This window comes from Euprymna scolopes, chromosome 7, assembly GCF_053919585.1.
Source record: "Euprymna scolopes isolate OS-2025 chromosome 7, ASM5391958v1, whole genome shotgun sequence".
Classification (NCBI taxonomy): Eukaryota; Metazoa; Mollusca; class Cephalopoda; order Sepiida; family Sepiolidae; genus Euprymna; species Euprymna scolopes.
In genome coordinates this window covers 110,297,026-110,317,638 of record NC_136488.1, presented here as the reverse complement: position 1 = coordinate 110,317,638, position 20,613 = coordinate 110,297,026, and the positions used below count along the sequence as shown (strand labels likewise).

At 38.6% G+C, this 20,613-nt stretch overlaps 1 protein-coding gene across 9 annotated transcripts in view; it reads left to right on the top strand.

Annotated features, from left to right (window-relative positions):
• Nucleotides 1–20,613, top strand: part of LOC145279885 (ketohexokinase-like) — a 376,201-nt gene that overhangs the window by 338,781 nt on the left and 16,807 nt on the right. For all 9 annotated transcript variants that reach the window (XM_080131353.1, XM_080131355.1, XM_080131351.1 and 6 more), the window contains one exon: nucleotides 1,658–1,772. In XM_080131353.1, the coding sequence (XP_079987479.1) occupies nucleotides 1,658–1,772 (115 nt within the window). The remainder of the gene's footprint in view (nucleotides 1–1,657; nucleotides 1,773–20,613) is intronic.

Genomic DNA, 20,613 nt, shown 5'->3' with positions numbered 1-20,613 from the left:
TGTGTGGTCTCAGACACTCTGACTCCAACTGTAAGTGTTCAAAGTGTCCGGTCAAAGTTAGATTCAAAGAGAGGCCCCTGGTCCATTTGGTGAAGGTTTTTATGTTTTTTTTAGGGTTCTTTTTAAAGACTTTCTTTCCCCATGTACAGCACACACCCACACACAATCACACACGCATACATATACATTCATGTACATGTATACATGCACACGCACACAGGCACACACACATACACACACGCGCATACATATATACATACCCACCTACACACTCACACACGTACTCACACACATCCACCACTAACACGTCAATTATTTTTATTTTTTTATTTTTTATATATATATATTTTTTTTTTTTTTCCCAACCAAAACGCATGTATGTATGCGCTTAATCATTCAGACATAAGTACACGCACCCACACACACACAAGTAAGATGGAGAATAGGTAGGAGAAGATATATATACACACATATACATGCACATACACACATATATATACACACATACATGTATGTGCATATACACTCACAAACATCCACATACTATGTAGGCACATACACATACACACACACACATGCACACACACACACAGACATATGCAGGGGCTCACACATACGCGTATATCCATATCCATACAAACACATTTACCCACTCATACATATGCATACATATGTATATATATACACACACACACACATACGGATGCGTATACATTTATCCACCCATATATATATATGGGCACATGTACTCACAATCACACATACACATACATATTCATACATCCCACCTTATGTATATATTGGTTGAAGTTTTCTCTCCCCCCTAATCCAAGCACATATGCACACATGGACCCGGTCACCCAAACATAAGTGCACGCACACGCACAAACAAGATGTAGCATAGATAACAGATGATATATATATATATATATATATATATACACACACACGCATACACAATCATATGTATACACTCACACACACACATATATACATACACATACATACGTATAATTTCAACTAAACTAAACAAACAATTAGAAATTTAAAAAAAAATAAAAATAATTGACGTGTTAGTGGTGGATGTGTGTGAGTACGTGTGTGAGTGTGTAGGTGGGTATGTATATATGTATGCTCCTACATATATTTCTATGTATGTGCGTGTGTGTATGTGTGTGTGCCTGTGTGTGTGTGCATGTGTACATGTACATGAATGTATATGTATGCGTGTGTGATTGTGTGTGGGTGTGTGCTGTACATGGGGAAAGAAAGTCTTTAAAAAGAACCCTAAAAAAAACATAAAAACCTTCACCAAATGGACTAGGGGCCCCTCTTTGAATCTAACTTTGACCGGACACTTTGAACACTTACAGTTGGAGTCAGAGTGTCTGAGACCACACATCACTCTGAGAAACACATTTAGTATCAGCGGAGGTAAAAATAACTCTACAAACTCCCATTTTAAAGAAAAACATTTTACGAAAACATCTGAAAAGAGCACACCCTAAGCTCGAAACGCGTTATAAAAATATTTTAAAATAAAAATATGATGAAAACCTTTAAAAAAAACCCACAGTTGTTGATGGCTACACTCTTTTAAATATACATTTTTTTCTCTCGTTGGAACTACACAACATATATACATATATATTTGCAGCTATTCTTTTTAATTTGACTGACTACATTTTTGTGAGTAAAGATTATTCAAAATACCAGGGCTTCAATTCAATGGAAGAGGCTGTTATAGGATTTCAACAAAAATGCTGCCCAGGGTAAGTAAATCATTTCTAAGAAATAGTTATTTGAAATCAGATAAGAGTTCTTGTTATAATATCTAGTTAAGCTGGACAGTCGACTATTGATTAATTTATCCATGTGAGTCATCATTATAAAAGACATGACTTCCAATCGTTTTCTGCCTTTTAGAGCAATATATTATCTCTCTCTCTCTCCGTTTTCCACTTATTGAAATTAGAACATCCATTTGTCTGTTCTTCCTGCGTTCGTTCAGATGAGATCATGCAGTCATCTCCACATCATCTGACATTCATGTTGTTAGTTATTACCACACATCCAATGTCAGTAAACACTTGTCATAAACCATTTTTATAAGTAATCAAATTTCATTCTTTCAGATCATCATTTTCAATCCTCTCATCAGATTCTTTATTATTTACGTGTCAATCTATCTCATTAATCCTTATAATTGGTGAGAAGCTAAGAAAGTTGAATTACCATGTTGGGAAAAACATCTGCTAGTTTTTAGAGTGCCCATGGAGGACATGGATGTGGTGATAGGAATGCATTCTAGGAAAGAATCTTAGAATGTAGTTTCACCATGGACATATTACCGGCAAATACTTTTTACAAGGAAAGGGGAAGCCATTTTGTTGTATATGAATATGGAACAGCAACAAAGAAATAATTTGTTGATAAGGAAAAAGGATAGAAAGTTTTTTAAATGATGTGAAAGTAATATTTGATGAAGAAATTTTGACACAGCATTGATCAGTTATTTATGATTTAAATTGAGAAAAGCTCATGCGGTAAAAAGAAATTTATCTATAGAAGAAAGGGGTGGAGGTCGAATGAAGAACATGTTAAACAAGTGAAGAAGCGTTCAACTACTAGAGCCATTCCAGACAGTGTAGAAGAATAATACAAAAAATTGAAGGAGATAATAAACTTGTGAGTAGATGAAATGGCTTCCAAGACATAAGGTTACATGGTGGTTGTAGTGTTTCTCCCCGGGAACACAAACGCTGGGTTTGTTTGAGATTTTATTCAGCCGAGACATTCTCTTTTAGCCTGAGCCGGAAGTCCTCAGTGTCTCGCCAGTGTCTGACTAGTATAGTCCCCTGTGTACATCACATCTCCCCCCACCCCAAAAAAAAAGTCCATTTATCATGGAAAAAGGTCATGGTAGACTGCCCTTATGACACTTTTGTGGTCGAGGATTATACTGCCTCAGTATGTGAATATTAAAATACTTTTTTTTGAAGATTAAGAAAAAGTAAAAGGTAATTGTTCAATCTTTAGTCCATCTGGACTAAAACGATTCAGTGATCTTATTGTATGGCCCGATCATTGTGGCTGGGCTGGTGGGGTATGTTCACTCACTTCTATATTTGGCTGCTGAAAATCAGGCGAATTCCCATGTATCAATGGAGTCTGTAGATGTGTGTTATTTTCAGTTGCCGTATCTGGAGGCCTGTTTAGTTCCATGAAAATGTGTTCTGAATTGTTTTCACTTGCTGGCTCGATGGTGTAACGACAAGACCTGATGTGATCCTGGTGACGACGAACCAACCGGCTATCCTGCAATCTGATTAGAAAAGATAAGGAAGATACTCTTTCCAAAATGTGACCAGCCAACCACATGGGTCTGGAACCAAAGTTCTGTGCAAATAATGATTGGTCTTCATTAAATGAACGCATCTGGGCAGATTTGTGATGGTGAAACTTTTGACTTTCTTGGTTGTTATATACAACACTTGAGGTAGCGAGCTTCATGTGATCCAGATTGGTGTGCAATCTTCGCCTCATCAAGAACTCTGCCAAGGTAGATCCGGTTGTTGTGTGACACGTTGTCCGATATGTCAGCAGAAAACGGGATATTTTTGTTTCCAGAGTTCCCCCAACATCTTTTTTATACCGTTTTTAACCAGCCCAACTGAGCGTTGTGCTAGACCATTTGATGCCTGATGATGTGGACTAACAAATTTGTGGCTAATACCATTCCGTTTCATGAACCTTGTGAATTCTGAACTGGTGAAGCATGGGTCATTATCACTGATGATAATTGGCAGGAGACCATGAACAGCGCCTCAACCTTTCAATTGTAGTGGCTGAAGTAGCTGCACTTGTTGTGTAGATATCGACCCATTTTGAGTATGCATCTGTAATGACAAGTAGGTATTGGCCATTGTAATCGGCATAATCAACGTGAACCCGTTACCAAGATTTAGCTGGCCATTCCCAGGGGTGTAGTGGTGCCTTAGCAAATACCTTTATCTTGACTATGCCAGGGTGGCATTGGTGAAGCTTGTCCAATACTCTCTGCCTGAGACGTTGGGGAATTACCACTCGTGAACCCCACAGAAGGCACCCCCTTTCAACACTTAGTTCATATTTACGAGCGTGAACTGGTAAATATGGAACATCATGTAGGAGATTGAATCCTCCATGTTGTGTGGCTTGAACAACCTTAGAGAGGATGGGATCTTTGCGTGGATGAGCACAAATGGCAGTCGAGTCAACGGTGGAATTGTCCAAGTGATCCATGAGATGTATAACACAGCCTGGTGTTGGGACATCTAACACTTCCTGTAGGGGAAGACTCATTGCATCAGCAGTGATGATGTGTGAACCAGACTTATATTCTATCGTATAGTCATAAGCACTCATCAACAGTGACCAACATATTATTCTTAGTGGCAGGGTGTCCAGTGTTGGTTTTGTTGGGCTAAAGAGGTTGATCAGTGGTTTATGATCCATAATGATATGGAATGCACATCCAAATAAGTATTGATGAAACTTTTTAACCCCAAAGATGATACTCAGTCCCTCTTTGTCAAACTGACTATAGTTTTTCTTAGCTGGTGACATTGTTCTCGAAGCAAAAGCAACAGGTTTCTCTGAACCGTCGGCAAAGATGTGCAACAAAACAGCCCTGACACTATATTGACTGGCATCACAGGTCAGTACCAATTCCTTCTCCGGGTCATACTGAACCAGGACATTTGTGGTCTGCAATGCACATTTGGCTTGCTGAAAGGCTGTTGATTGGGTGGTGCCCTACGTCCAAGAGACACCTTAACTCAGTAGATAATAGAGGGGGCCCAACTTATCTGTGACATTGGGGACGTACCTAGCGTAGAACTGGAATAAGCTCAAGAAAGCCTTAAGTTCAGTCTCATTGCAAGGGGCTGGTGCATTCCGCACGGCATGGATCTTTTCTGTTGTAGGGTGAAGGCCTTCAGAGTCAATCCACTGACCTAAGTAGGTTACAGAGGGTGCCATGAACTTGCACTTGTCCAGACGAACACGGAGACCAAATTCTGAGAGTTTCCTTAACACTCAGTCAAGTGTTCCGCATCTGATGATCCTGTAATTAGTATGTCGTCCTGATAGCATACAACATGTGGTTCATTTGCCAACAGATTGTCCATACAGCATTGATAGATACCAGGAGCTGACTTTACTCCAAAACTAAGGCGGTTGAACCTATAGAAACCCCGTGGTGTATTGATTGTAAGGTACTACTTTGAGTTTTCCTCTAACGGAACCTGCAGGAATGCTGATCTCAAGTCAAGCTTGGTGAATTTCTTTCCCTGCACCAACTTTGCATACAAATCATCAATCCTGGGGATGGCGTACTCGTCGAGATTTGAACATTTGTTTATTGTAGTTTTATAATTTCCACACAATTGTATTGTTTGGTCAGTTTTGATAACTGCTACTATAGGGGCAGCCCATTCTGAGTATTGTACTGGCTCGATATTACCCAGAGACTCCAGTCGATCCAGCTCCTTCTCAACCTTTTCATGCAATGCAAAGGGCACGTGTCAAGCCTTGGAGAATATGGGCTTTGTTTTCGGGTCAACACTAAGTTTTGCCATGAAACTCTTCAGTGTGCCAAATTCATCCTTGAAAACATTGGGGTATTTTGCAATAATGTCTTCAATTGCAGGTGTAGCGTTTACTGCTTTCAGCTGATGGATGCGTTTCCAGCTGAGTTGCACCAAGAAGTGCAGGGCCACAACCAGGAACAATCACTAATGGCAGACGAAATTGTCGGGCATCATAGTCTACCGACACTTGACACACACCACACGGTATGATACTTTCTCCTGTGTAGGTTGTTAATTTCTGTGACATTGGCTGTTGATTGGGTTCTGTGACAGGCTTATCAGGTTCGCACCATAGGTTTTCAAATGCGTTGCAGCTGATCAGTGAAGCAGCAGCTCCAGTGTCGATCTCCATCTTGACATTGTGACCATTTATGCTCACCAACACCATCAGGGGCTCAGTTTTGCTATTTGTTGCCAGGTTAAACAGCCCATGTGCCGAGGCACTATCATATCTTCGTTTACTGGTTCTTCACTGGTGACCTTATGAGTTTTCTTCAGCTCTGTCATTGTACTTCCAGGTCAAACAAGCTGGGGAAATGAGACCGGTTTTGTGACAAAAATGACATGTTACCTCTTTGAAATGACAGGAGTCAGGGTAATGTTTTCGGTTACATCGAAAACATGGTCTTTGTTTTTGTCTCCATAGTGGAGTAGGCTGTTCAACCTGATTGACTTTCATCTGTGGTGTAAAACTGGACGTTGAACAGGCTGCCATGTCACTAACATTCCTGTCTGCACTTACCACAGCAAGAGCTATCTGTCAGGCATAAGGGAATGTTAGTTTCCTCTCGGAAAGCAGTCGCCAACGAATTCGATCATCCACTAATCTAACAACGAGCAAATCTCTCAACATATCTTCTATCGTATTTCCGAACTCACAAAACTTTGTAATTTTTTTTAAATGAGAAATAAAATCCGAAATGAACTGACCTGATTGTTAACGGTATATGTAAAAGTTGAATTGCTCAACAATTACAGATGGTGCTGGGTTGGAGTGCTCTTTTAATGAGAGCAAGAGTTCCTTGTAGCTTTTGTCTCTTAAGCTATGCGGCGTGACAAAATGTTTCCTCACCACAAATAGAAAGAAGGACTTTTTCTTTCTGGATCTTGTATTCCATTCACCTCAAAATGATAATCCAATCTTTCTGAATGTGTGTCCCAATCACCTTTACTTGGCGAGAATTCATCTGTCCTACCATAAGTCGTCATATTTCGGAATGCGTGTGTGCAGGTAAAAATGTTGCAGTTTAATTTCTATTTAATGTAATGTTTTCGGAGAAAATGTTTAAATAATGTTCCCCTATATGAGAAGTGATCTCATCCTCATCGCCATGTAGTGTTTCTCACCAAGAAAGCAAACACTGGGTTTGTTTGAGATTTCATTCAGCCGAGACCCTGCCATAAGCATTTACATTCTCTTTTAGCCTGAGCCGGAAGTCCTCGGTGTCTCGCCTATGTACCTACATAAAATATGGAAGTTGAGAAATGTAGCAAAGCAGAAACAATGGGGAAAAGGTAAATAAAGATAAGTATCTGATGACAAAGAATATAACAAGAGATCAATCAGCCAAGATGGAAACTGAGCAAGTTACGTTCCCAGATGTATTACAAAGAGATGATCAGATGAATGAAATATTCAGGATAACTAATGACAATGAGGTGCTAGCAACAAATGAATAGGACAAGAGAGATGTTTAGAAATTCTATGATAAAAGAGTGTTGAATACTGAGTTTTCTTAATCTAGAAGCAGTTTTTGGTCTAGTGAGAAGATTTGAGAAAAAATGGTACATGGAAAGTGTGAGTAAGATGAAAAAGGATAAGGCAACAAGATGTTCACGTGTTAAAAAAATATTAAAGACTGAAGGTGAGATTTGAAAAATCAGATCATAAAAGGAGAGACTATTCTGAAAGACTGGGATCATAGTACAATTATGTAGTATTATAGAAGTAATTACAGAAACTTAAGGTTTATGGATCAGGTCATAAATGTGGCTGAGAGAATATTGAAGCAGAAAATAAGAAGTCAGACATAAATATATTTAATGCAGTTTGATCTTTGCTGACCACTGAACTGACTAAGTCATTCTTACTTGAAGAGCTTGATATTAGCATTAAAGCTGGAAAAGTTAACGCATTTTGGACCAGAAACATCCCAAAGATCTGGAAAAAAAACTAAAATCATAATTTTTCTCAAACATTCAGCATATGAAAATCTCCCTGTTATGCCACTTATTTAAGCTACTTAAGTGCCTAAATCTCAACACATTAGCCTCGGTTGCTAAACCAGTTATCATCTGCCAACAAATGTACAACAAGCCAGCTGTTGAATCTCATTCAACATATTGAAGATGGGTTTTAGAAATAACTGTACCAGAAGCTATCTTTGTCTGTCTGCTCTGTATGATGTTGTAAACCACCGCTTCCTCCTGAAAAAGGTCTTGGAGATAACAAAAGATGAGACCTGTCACTCACAAAACACAAGCACTTTTATGTTATCATAAACAGCAAACAAAGTTACTGTCACTGACAAAAAAATGGTCTCATATCTGCAAGGGCGATGCTAGTGAGGAGAGTTAAGTTGTTCAGATTCGTTAGCTTCAAGCAGTCAGATGTGAAGAACGTATACTTAAATCATGAAGCTAATGAAGTTATTCAGATATTTTGTCACCTTGTTGATACCATTGGAGTGGAGCAGATGCTAGTGTGATTGTAAAAGTCAGGAATGGATTAATTAAGTTCAGAAACTTCTGTTACTACTAATCAGTAGAGCATTACCATCTAGCATCACCAAGGGACTTGTCTATCCAGCATGTGTGCACAGTGTGATTATTCATCAAATGAAACCAGGTCCGAGAGGTTTAAAGATATGTGCTGCATGAAGAGAAATGATACAAAAATGATATAATGGATATGTAATGTGAATTTTAAAGATAAAGTCGATTACCTCAGAAAAAATCAAATCAATTTTGTTTCATAAAGTTGCTGACACAAAAGAATGATTTCATATCTGCAAGGGCGATGCTAGTGAGGAGAGTCAAGTTGTTCAGGTTGGTAGGCTTCAAGCAGTCAGGTGTGAAGAAAGAAGTGTGCACAGAACAGGAAACTTTATTGGTTTGGTCACATTTACAGAATTGATGATTGTTATTGGGTTTAGAAGATGTAGAACAATTGAGTTAACAAAGTCAGTTGGCAAGAAAAGGTATAGGAAAACACAGGAAGATATTGAACAATATCCTCCTATTCGCTTTCTGTTTATTTATATGACACTATTCAAGCCTCCATGAAGAGTTTTTTTCCCACGTGAAGCCAAAATTATTTTCAGCCAGTCCTCACAAGTTCAGACCTCGGCATGTGGTCATATCTGTAGCCAATAAGTTAAGCTTTCAAAATCATATAGGGTTCACCTAGTTCTAGCCTATAATTTTGGAGCTACGGCAGCATTTGTGGGAAAAATTAGCCGAAAATGGCTTAAAAGTCGTGACAAAAAACTTCAAGGCACCTAAAAGAAAGGCCATATTTCAAATATTACTTATCCATTACAAAAAATGAGGGATCCAGGCAAGAAAGTACAAAAAAAAAAAAACGATGCCCGGAACGCTTTTACTTCTTTTTTTTTTTTAGCTAAATTGCGGATTTATGTCTGTGACAATATTTTTTTTATTTTTACAAAAATTTGAGAATTTTTAACTCTTAGAGGTTCACTGGATCACCAATGCAATAATGAAATGTGGAAACTCAATCATTCCAATACAGTATACCAGTAACTGATCTGAAAACGTCATATTCAAGAAAATCTGATGCATACAGGTACAGATACATCTCACTTTCTAAAGAAACTTGGCTTCTGAAGCCGAAAATATTTTTTCTAATAAAGTCACAGGCTTAAAAAAGTCCAAATAAAAAATGTTTCATGGAAAAGTTATTTAATGATGTTGTTGAAAAAAAAAAAGGTATTTAATGATGTTGTTGAAAATATGCATGAAGCAATTTTTTGATTTTGATCCAAATATCGTATATCGTATATTTTTTGATTTTTATCCAAATATTGTATCCACACAAGGTCAAATTTTAAAATTTCCCAAAAAGTGCATTTTTCATGGGTTATATGCCAGGAAAATGTAAAAAAGCATAAATTATGTGTAAAATGATGTTTCCAATGCTGAAAAATCATTAATTCTTTCAATCATGAGTTCATATCATAATTTTGGGGGATTTTGATAAATTCCTCTGATATTTTCTCCTATAGGAGAAAATATCAGAGGAATTTATCAAAATTGAAATTGAAGGGAAAATTGAAGTTGAAGGGAAATCACCAAAATACAAAATAGAGGAATGGACGTCCTGGGAAATTCCCTTAGTGCTACTAAGTCATATTCTTCATCATATTTGTTATATTTAGTGTTTATAGGTTCAGGAGAGAGCTAACATATTCAAATTAATCATGAATATAACCGTTTATTACTTGAATTTTAGCCTTTTCATTTTAGACTAGCGAGGGGTACCCAGCGTTGCCTGGGTGTTTGGAAGTGTGTGTGTGATAACTCCGGGGGGGGGGGGGGGTAAAATAAAAATAAAAATGTTTTGGTAGGTAAGTATGAGGATCGAACCCGAGCCGTTGAGGCAAAGTTGGAAATTAAAGTGTGAAAAAAGAGTATGACGGTTTTAACCATTGGGCCACCGCGAGATGCTAACGGAAACATGTTTGAATTTATTTAATTACTTGGATTTGGCAGGTGCACGTTTTAATGACTTAATGAGGTCAAGTTTGACTGCGGGATAGTATTTCATTTACTGCGGGAACGCTTTTTTTTATTTTTATTTTCCCAAGATGTTATAGGAAAAAAACTAATCCACATGCGGCGAGCAACAAATGTTGAATATTTATCTTGCCGAAGTCGAGCAAATTAAATAGATAGGCGAGCTTCGTTGTTAACTCTGAGATATTACGATTTATATGTGATATAAAAAGTTTCAAAAAGTTGTGAACCGACCGACCGCTTCTCTGAAAAAAGCCTTTTGTAGACATGCAGAAAAAGCGAACACACATACATACATTTTCGCTTTTATATTTAGAGATTAGCAAAATGCCATTCAAAAAGGAAAACCAAGCTAAGAAGGGTAGACCAAGTACAGAGGGTGGCTACAGCAGCTTGCTAAATTAAGAGAAAGCTGAATACCATTTAGTCAAGATGCGTGAGAATCGTTCTAAAGCTCCTCAACCATCATCTCTAACCCCAGAACAACCTTCCCTCCACACTTAACTCATCGCTACTCCAGGCAAAGAGATAAACTGATAGTGAAATGGGTTGGTGAGGACAATTACAACCAGAAAATTGTGCACCAAATCCAAGAGCTTAGTGAAAATTTAAGTGATGCTGCTCTGCCTTCCAAATCCAAATATATCATACAGCAGTATAACATTGCCTTAGGGATGAGATTGTTGTACAGTGCTTAATTAAAACGATTTTTCTTTGTAAAGTGACTTCTTTGGTTTGCAATGATTTGTGTTATTTCTGACTTAACTAACTTAAACAGTTAATCACTTTGCAAGTTTTTGATTTCTTGAATTATTTGTTTTAATTATTTCTGGTGTCAGAAAATATTCCAATGATTTGTCTATCTTACTAGAAGCATCTGAAGCCCTTATATTCCCAAAATCTTTCATAAGCATTGAAAATTGGTTAATAAATCTTCTTGAAGAATCAAAATATTTTAAAGTTTAATTTTGGGCTTCTAGTGAGATATAAGTTAAAAGGGTGAAGCTATTATCGTGTTCAGGAAACACATCTCCAATTCTCCCACACTTTGAAGAAGGTATCATATCTCCGAAACTAGGCCATATTTTGTATTTTAGACAGTTTTTTTAATTCCCCATTAAATTTTGACCCAGAAGCCATATAATCTTACTTTCAAAAATAACCTAAATTGGCCTGGACGGGACAAAACTCTTCATGGAGGCTTGAACAGTGTCATATGTTGTTCATTCTATTTCAGCAACTGACTAACCTTTAGCCATTCGTCAATCTCCATTTGGTTATAGTGCTACAAACAAGATGCAGTAGTGAAGCTGACTGGAGACAGTTTTTACCGAGACCGATATTCCAGACCCTGACTGCAGCCAGTATGCCAAAATTTTGTCCAAAATCGCATTACAAACAATACAATCCAAACACTAACTGATTCTCATTTAGACAGTCTCGGTGTTACTGTTCTTGATGACAGACTTGCAATTCTTGCTCTTGCTGAAACATACGTACCTGAGAAAGCTCCATCTGTTGTCGCCAGTTCAGCAAGTTTCAAACCTCCTTCAGCCTCCATCAAACACCGTTCTGTCATATTAAACATGACTCATTCACAATTCCAAAAGTTTGTCATTGATTAGGGAGTTTATATGAACATTAAAAATATGCCTCTAACACAAGTTCAGAGCATTCTGTATATTTGTTGTGAAGAATCTGTCCAAAACAGTGTCATCAGTTCATACCCATGCGAGAAGATGAAATCCTAGAGGTGATCAAGTCTCTTGTCACTGTTCGCTCTGATGTCAATGCTGTCAGACCTATCTCCAATTTTCGTCAAAATCGACCGTACCTGCATTTCCGATCACAACAGTTCCATCAAGGGTGTGGTAGCACTGCTCATGGTATTGTTGGCCGCCCTCCTCGTCATTCTCATTGTCCTGTTTGAGACTAAACCTGCTCTTCATGCCAAAGGCCAAACTACTACAGCAGCGTTTGCAAACACAAACCCCCACAAATACATGAGAACAATAATCTGATATGTATCGAATTCAACTTTAATTGTCACCAACGCTCGCAATAGTAGCAAAATTACCTTGTGACTGTAAACAACACTGTTCCTTCCCTCTCACTCAAGCTTTTTATGCAGTTTTTCACCCTGTCTCATTTACATGTGTGCCTTTGGTTTTCTCCTTTCTTTGAGGATTTGGCATGGTTGCATGTCCATGTGTTTGACCTCTGTAGCGATCGGTGGTGAGTAGGTTTTGAGTGAAACCTGGCCTTTCTTTTTCCTAAAGTGAAATTATTTAATTCTTCCCCAGGTGACCATTCTTGTTCTAGTCTGTTGTGGCTGAAACATCCTCGTTTCAGTCTTACTGAAGCACACCCAAAAACATTACAGCTACTGTAAGGTTCGGTTTTGAGTACCCTAAATCTAGTTGAGGTGCCCTTTGGTCCCTGATACCTGTTAATGTTATAATTAAATAAGCTATGATTTATGATAGCCTGCTCCTTCCTGTGGTCACTTCAAAGTCGCTCGTAAAGCATTTTGCAGACAAAGCCTCAGATAATATTGCTTGATTTGATCTGACCACATCCACATTGATAAAGAGGTTACTTAACACATCTATGAAGAATTCAGCACTTGCGCAGCTGGGCCTTCCCTCATCTCTGTATAGGCTAACTTAGCAAGTTTGTTCATCATACTTGCTAAATCTGTAAGTACCTCTCCTCGATCTTGTTTTAAGGCCCGAGCAGCATCAGCTGCATTCATGAACTCGCTGTACTAGGTTTACTAGTTCTAAGTCTGTTAGCTAGTAGATCTGCTCTTTCTTTTTCAGAGCTGCTAACCATTTCCCAGTGTTGTAAACGTAAGGGGTTTCATAGTCGGTTGAATCAGCAAAACTAGAAATGCTTACAAACATAAATACTTAATTCGCAAGTACATAAATGCACATTTTTATTACAAATTGACAAACATGAAAGTCATATAACATCATAATACAGAACAACAATAATTGGGTAATCACTTAGAAGTCGTTAAAGTCGTTTTTCTCATCGTAAGACAATGTTTTCACCGGGGCAAAATCTTACATTTCTTGTCAAGGCTGAAACATCTGTCTTTTCTCCCGCGGGCATAATGCCCACGGGGTGTTAACGCGGCTTCCCTTCTCGATGCTCAAACTCGTTCTTGTCGTGTGTACAGGGAAAGCACTCCTCAGTAAACTGCTGGTGTTCTTTGCCTAAATTCCCCTGCAATACTCCCCCCAAAATAGGGAGTACCTGAAAAAATGTATGAAAATTTATTTTTATTCTATTCACACGAAAAAAAAACTTCCTGAAATGGGCAAAAAATCTGGCATGTCCACCTAATTGTTGTTATATTTTTTTCTCAGGGCAATTTTCTCTGGTGTCATATGTGCTGGCATGGCATTTGGTGGTGTAGATGGCATCTCTCTGCATGCATAAAAATATATCAGGATTGCTTTAGAATCTGATGTGCCGGTCTAAATATTGTGGATTGACTCTACAATATAAGGTATGATTAGGGTGCTCACTTGCTTGGATTGACTCTATAATATAAGGTATGATTAGGGTCCTCACTTGCATGGATTTACTCTACCATATAAGGTAGGATAAGGGTGCTCACTTGCTTCGATTGACTCTATCATATAAGGTATGATTAGAGTTCTCACTTGCTTCGATTGACTCTACCATATAAGGTATTATTAGGGTTCTCACTTGCTTGGATCGACTCTACCATATAAGGTAGGATTAGGGTGCTCACTTGCAGGGATTGACTCGACCATATAAGATATGATTAGAGTACTAACTTGCATGGATTGACTCTATCATATAAGGGGATTAGGGTTCTCTCTTGCATGGATTGACTCTATCATATAAGGTAGGATTCGGGTTCTCACTTGCATGGATTGACTCTATCATATAAGGTTTCTCACTTGCATGGATTGACTATATCACAAGTAAGGGTTCACAAGCAAGGGCTCACAAGTAAGGGTTCTCACTTGCATGGATTCACTATATCATATAAGGTAGGATTAGGGTTCTCACTTTCATGGATTGACTCTATCATATAAGGTATGATAAGGGTTCTCACTTCATGGATTGACTCTATCATATAAGGTATAAGTAGGGTTCTCACTTGCATGAATTGACTCTACCATATAAGGTAGGATTAGGGTGCTCACTTGCTTGGATTGACTCTACCATATAAGGTATGATTAGGGTTCTAACTTGCTTGGATTGACTCGTCCATACAAGGTATGATTAAAGTGCTCACTGGCTTGGATTGACTCTATCATATAAGGTAGGATTAGGGTGCTCACTTGCTTTGATTAACTCTACCATATAAGGTAGGACTAGGGTGCTCACTTGCTTCGATTGACTCTACCATATAAGGTATGATTATATTGCTCACTTGCTTGGATTGACTCTATCATATAAGGTAGGATTAGAGTGCTCACTTGCTTGGATTGACTCTACCATATAAGGTAGGATTAGGGTGCTCACTTGCTTGGATTGACTCTACCATATAAGGTATGATTAGGGTTCTAACTTGCTTGGATTGACTCGTCCATACAAGGTATGATTAAAGTGCTCACTTGCTTGGATTGACTCTATCATATAAGGTAGGATTAGGGTGCTCACTTGCTTTGATTAACTCTACCATATAAGGTAGGATTAGGGTGCTCACTTGCTTCGATTGACTCTACCATATAAGGTATGATTATATTGCTCACTTGCTTGGATTGACTCTATCATATAAGGTAGGATTAGGGTGCTCACTTGCTTCGATTGACTCTACCATATAAGGTAGGATTAGGGTGCTCACTTGCTGGGATTAACTCTACCATATAAGGTATGATTAGAGTATTCACTTGCTTGGATTGACTCTACCATATGAGGTATGATTAGGGTTCTCACTTATTTGATTGACTCTATAATATAAGGTAGGATTAGGGTGCTCACTTGCTTCGATTTACTCTACCATGTAAGGTAGGATTAGAGTACTCACTTGCTTGGATTGACTCTACCATATAAGGTAGGATTAGGGTGCTCACTTGCTTCGATTTACTCTACCATGTAAGGTAGGATTAGAGTACTCACTTGCTTGGATTGACTCTACCATATAAGGTAGGATAAGGGTTCTCACTTGCATGGATCGACTCTACCATATAAGGTCGGATAAGGGTTCTCACTTGCATGGATCGACTCTACCATATAAGGTCGGATTAGGGTTCTCACTTGCATGGATTGACTCTATCACATAAGGTAGGATGAGGGTTCTCGCTTGCATGGATTGACTCTATCATATGAGTTATGAGTAGGGTGCTTACTTGCATGGATTGACTTTATCATATAAGGTATGATTAGGGTTCTCAGTTTCATTGATTGACTCTACCATATAAGGTAGGATTAGTATGATCACTTGCATGGATTGACTCTATCATATAAGGTATGATTAGGGTTCTCACTTGCATGGATTGACTCTACCATATGAGGTAGGATTAGGTGTCTCACTTGCATGGATTGATTCTATCATATAAAGTATGATTAGGGTCCTCACTTGCATGGATTGACTCTATCATATAAGGTATGATTAGGGTTCTCACTTACATGGAGTGACTCTATCATATAAGGTAGGATTAGGATTCTCACTTGCATGGATTGACTATCATATAAGGTATAATTAGGGTTCTCACTTGCTTGGATTGACTCTACCATATAAGGTATGATTAGGGTTCTAACTTGCTTGGATTGACTCTATCATATAAGGTATGATTAGAGTTCTCACTTGCTTGGATTGACTCTATCATATAAGGTAGGATTAGGGTGATAACTTGCTTGGATTGACTCTACCATATAAGGTAGGATTAGGGTTCTAACTTGCTTGGATTGACTCGTCCATACAAGGTATGATTAGAGTTCTCACTTGCTTGGATTGACTCTATCATATACAGTAGGATTAGGGTTCTCACTTGCATGAATTGACTCTACCATATAAGGTAGGATTAGGGTGCTCACTTGCTTGGATTGACTCTACCATATAAGGTATTATTAGGGTTCTAACTTGCTTGGATTGACTCGTCCATACAAGGTATGATTAAAGTGCTCACTAGCTTGGATTGACTCTATCATATAAGGTAGGATTAGGGTGCTTACTTGCTTCAATTGACTCTACCATATAAGGTAGGATTAGGGTGCTCATTTGCTTGGATTGACTCTATCATATAAGGTAGGATTAGTGTGCTCACTTGCTTGGATTGACTCTACCATATAAGGTAGGATTAGGGTGCTCACTTGCTTGGATTGACTCTACCATATAAGGTAGGATTAGGGTTCTAACTTGCTTGGATTGACTCGTCCATACAAGGTATGATCAGAGTGCTCACTTGCTTGGATTGACTCTATCATATAAGGTAGGATTAGGGTGCTCACTTGCTGGGATTAACTCTACCATATAAGGTATGATTAGAGTACTCACTTGCTTGGATTGACTCTACCATATGAGGTATGATTAGGGTTCTCACTTACTTTGATTGACTCTACCATATAAGGTCGGATTAGGGTTCTCACTTGCATGGCTTTACTCTACCATATAAGGTAGGATAAGGGTTTTCACTTGCATGGATTGGCTCTATCATATAAGGTAGGTTAAGGATTCTCACTTGCATGGATTGACTCTATCATATAAGGTAGGAATAGCGTTCTCACTTGCATGGATTGACTCTATCATATAAGGTAGGATTAGGGTTCTCACTTGCATTGATTGACTCTATCATATAAGGTAGGTTAAAGATTCTCACTTGCATGGATTGACTCTATCATACAAGGTAGGATAAGGGTTCTCACTTGCATGGATTGACTCTACCATATAAGGTAGCATTAGGGTTCTCACTTGCATTGATTGATTCTATCATATAAGGTTGGATTAGGGTTCTCACTAGCATGGATTGACACTATCATATAAGGTAGGATTAGGGTTCTAACTTGCATGGATTGACTCTATCACATAAGGTAGGATGAGGGTTCTGGCTTGCATGGATTGACTCTATCATATGAGTTATGAGTAGGGTGCTTACTTGCATGGATTGACTTTATCATATAAGGTATGATTAGGGTTCTCAGTTTCATTGATTGACTCTACCATATAAGGTAGGATTAGTATGATCACTTGCTTGGATTGACTCTACCATATAAGGTAGGATTAGGGTTCTCACTTGCATGGATTGACTCTACCATATAAGGTAGGATTAGTCTCCTCACTTGCATGGATTGACTCTACCATATAAGGTAGGATTAGGTTGATCACTTGCTTGGATTGACTCTACCATATAAGGAAGGATTAGGGTCTCACTTGCATGGATTGACTCTATCATATAAGGTATGATTAGGGTTCTCACTTGCATGGATTGACTCTACCATATGAGGTAGGATTAGGTGTCTCACTTGCATGGATTGATTCTATCATATAAGGTATGATTATGGTTCTCACTTACTTTGATTGACTCTACCATATAAGGTAGGATTAGGGTGCTCACTTGCTTCGATTGACTCTACCATGTAAGGTATGATTAGAGTACTCACTTGCTTGGATTGACTCTACCATATGAGGTATGATTAGGGTTCTCACTTGCATGGATTGACTCGATCATATAAGGTAGGATAAGGTTTCTCACTTGCATGGAACGACTCTACCATATAAGGTCGGATTAGGGTTCTCACTTGCATGGCTTTACTCTACCATATAAGGTAGGATAAGGGTTTTCACTTGCATGGATTGGCTCTATCATATTAGGTAGGTTAAGGATTCTCACTTGCATGGATTGACTCTATCATATAAGGTAGGAATAGCGTTCTCACTTGCATGGATTGACTCTATCATATAAGGTAGGATTAGGGTTCTCACTTGCATGGATTGACTCTATCACATAAGGTAGGATAAGGGTTCTCGCTTGCATGGATTGACTCTATCATATGAGTTATGAGTAGGGTGCTCACTTGCATGGATTGACTTTATCATATAAGGTATGATTAGGGTTCTCAGTTTCATTGATTGACTCTACCGTATAAGGTAGGATTAGTATGATCACTTGCTTCGATTGACTCTACCATATAAGGTAGAATTAGGATTCTCACTTGCATGGATTGACTCTTACATATAAGGTAGGATTAGTCTCCTCACTTGCATGGATTGACTCTACCATATAAGGTAGGATTAGGTTGATCACTTGCTTGGATTGACTCTACCATATAAGGAAGGATTAGGGTCTCACTTGCATGGATTGACTCTATCATATAAGGTATGATTAGGGTTCTCACTTGCATGGATTGACTCTACCATATGAGGTAGGATTAGGTTTCTCACTTGCATGGATTGACTCTATCATATAAAGTATGATTAGGGTGCTCACTTGCATGGATTGACTCTATCATATAAGGTATGATTAGGGTTCTCACTTGCATGGAGTGGCTCTATCATATAAGGTACGATTAGGATTCTCACTTGCATGGATTGACGCTGCCATATAAGGCAGGATTAGGATTCTCACTTGCTTGGATTGACTACCATATAAGGTATGATTAGGGTTCTCACTTGCTTGGATTGACTCTACCATATAAGGTATGATTAGGGTTCTAACTTGCTTGGATTGACTCGTCCATATAAGGTAGGATTAGGGTGCTCACTTGCTTGGATTGACTCTACCATATAAGGTAGGATTAGGGTTCTAACTTGCTTGGATTGACTCGTCCATATAAGGTATGATTAGAGTTCTCACTTGCTTGGATTGACTCTATCATATAAGGTAGGATTAGGGTGCTCACTTGCTTGGATTGACTCTACCATATAAGGTAGGATTAGGGTGCTAACTTGCTTGGATTGACTCGTCCATACAAGGTATGATCAGAGTGCTCACTTGCTAGGATTGACTCTATCATATAAGGTAGGATTAGGGTGCTCACTTGCTTCGATTGACTCTACCATATAAGGTAGGATTAGGGTGCTCACTTGCTGGGATGAACTCTACCATATAAGGTATGATTAGAGTACTCACTTGCTTGGATTGACTCTACCATATGAGGTATGATTAGGGTTCTCACTTACTTTGATTGACTCTACCATATAAGGTAGGATTAGGGTGCTCACTTGCTTCGATTCACTCTACCATGTAAGGTATGATTAGAGTACTCACTTGCTTGGATTGACTCTACCATATGAGGTATGATTAGGGTTCTCACTTGCATGGATTGACTCTATCATATAAGGTAGGATAAGGGTTCTCACTTGCATGGATCGACTCTACCATATAAGGTCGGATTAGGGTTCTCACTTGCATGGCTTTACTCTACCATATAAGGTAGGATAAGGGTTTTCACTTGCAGGGATTGGCTCTATCATATAAGGTAGGTTAAGGATTCTCACTTGCATGGATTGACTCTATCATATAAGGTAGGAATAGCGTTCTCACTTGCATGGATTGACTCTATCATATAAGGTAGGATTAGGGTTCTCACTTGCATTGATTGACTCTATCACATAAGGTAGGAAAAGGGTTCTCGCTTGCATGGATTGACTCTATCATATAAAGTATGATTAGGGTGCTCACTTGCATGGATTGACTCTATCATATAAGGTATTATTAGGGTTCTCACTTGCATGGAGTGGCTCTATCATATAAGGTAGGATTAGGATTCTCACTTGCATGGATTGACGCTGCCATATAAGGCAGGATTAGGATTCTCACTTGCATGGATTGACTATCATATAAGGTATAATAAGGGTTCTCACTTTCTTGGATTGACTCTACCATATAAGGTATGATTAGGGTTCTAACTTGCTTGGATTGACTCGTCCATATAAGGTAGGATTAGGGTGCTCACTTGCTTGGATTGACTCTATCATATAAGGTAGGATTAGGGTGCTCACTTGCTTGGATTGACTCTACCATATAAGGTAGGATTAGGGTTCTCACTTGCTTGGATTGACTCGTCCATACAAGGTATGATTAGAGTTCTCACTTGCTTGGATTGACTCTATCATATAAGGTAGGATTAGGGTGCTCACTTGCTTGGATTGACTCTACCATATAAGGTATGATTAGGGTTCTAACTTGCTTGGATTGACTCGTCCATACAAGGTATGATCAGAGGTCTCACTTGCTTGGATTGACTCTATCATATAAGGTAGGATTAGGGTGCTCACTTGCTTCGATTGACT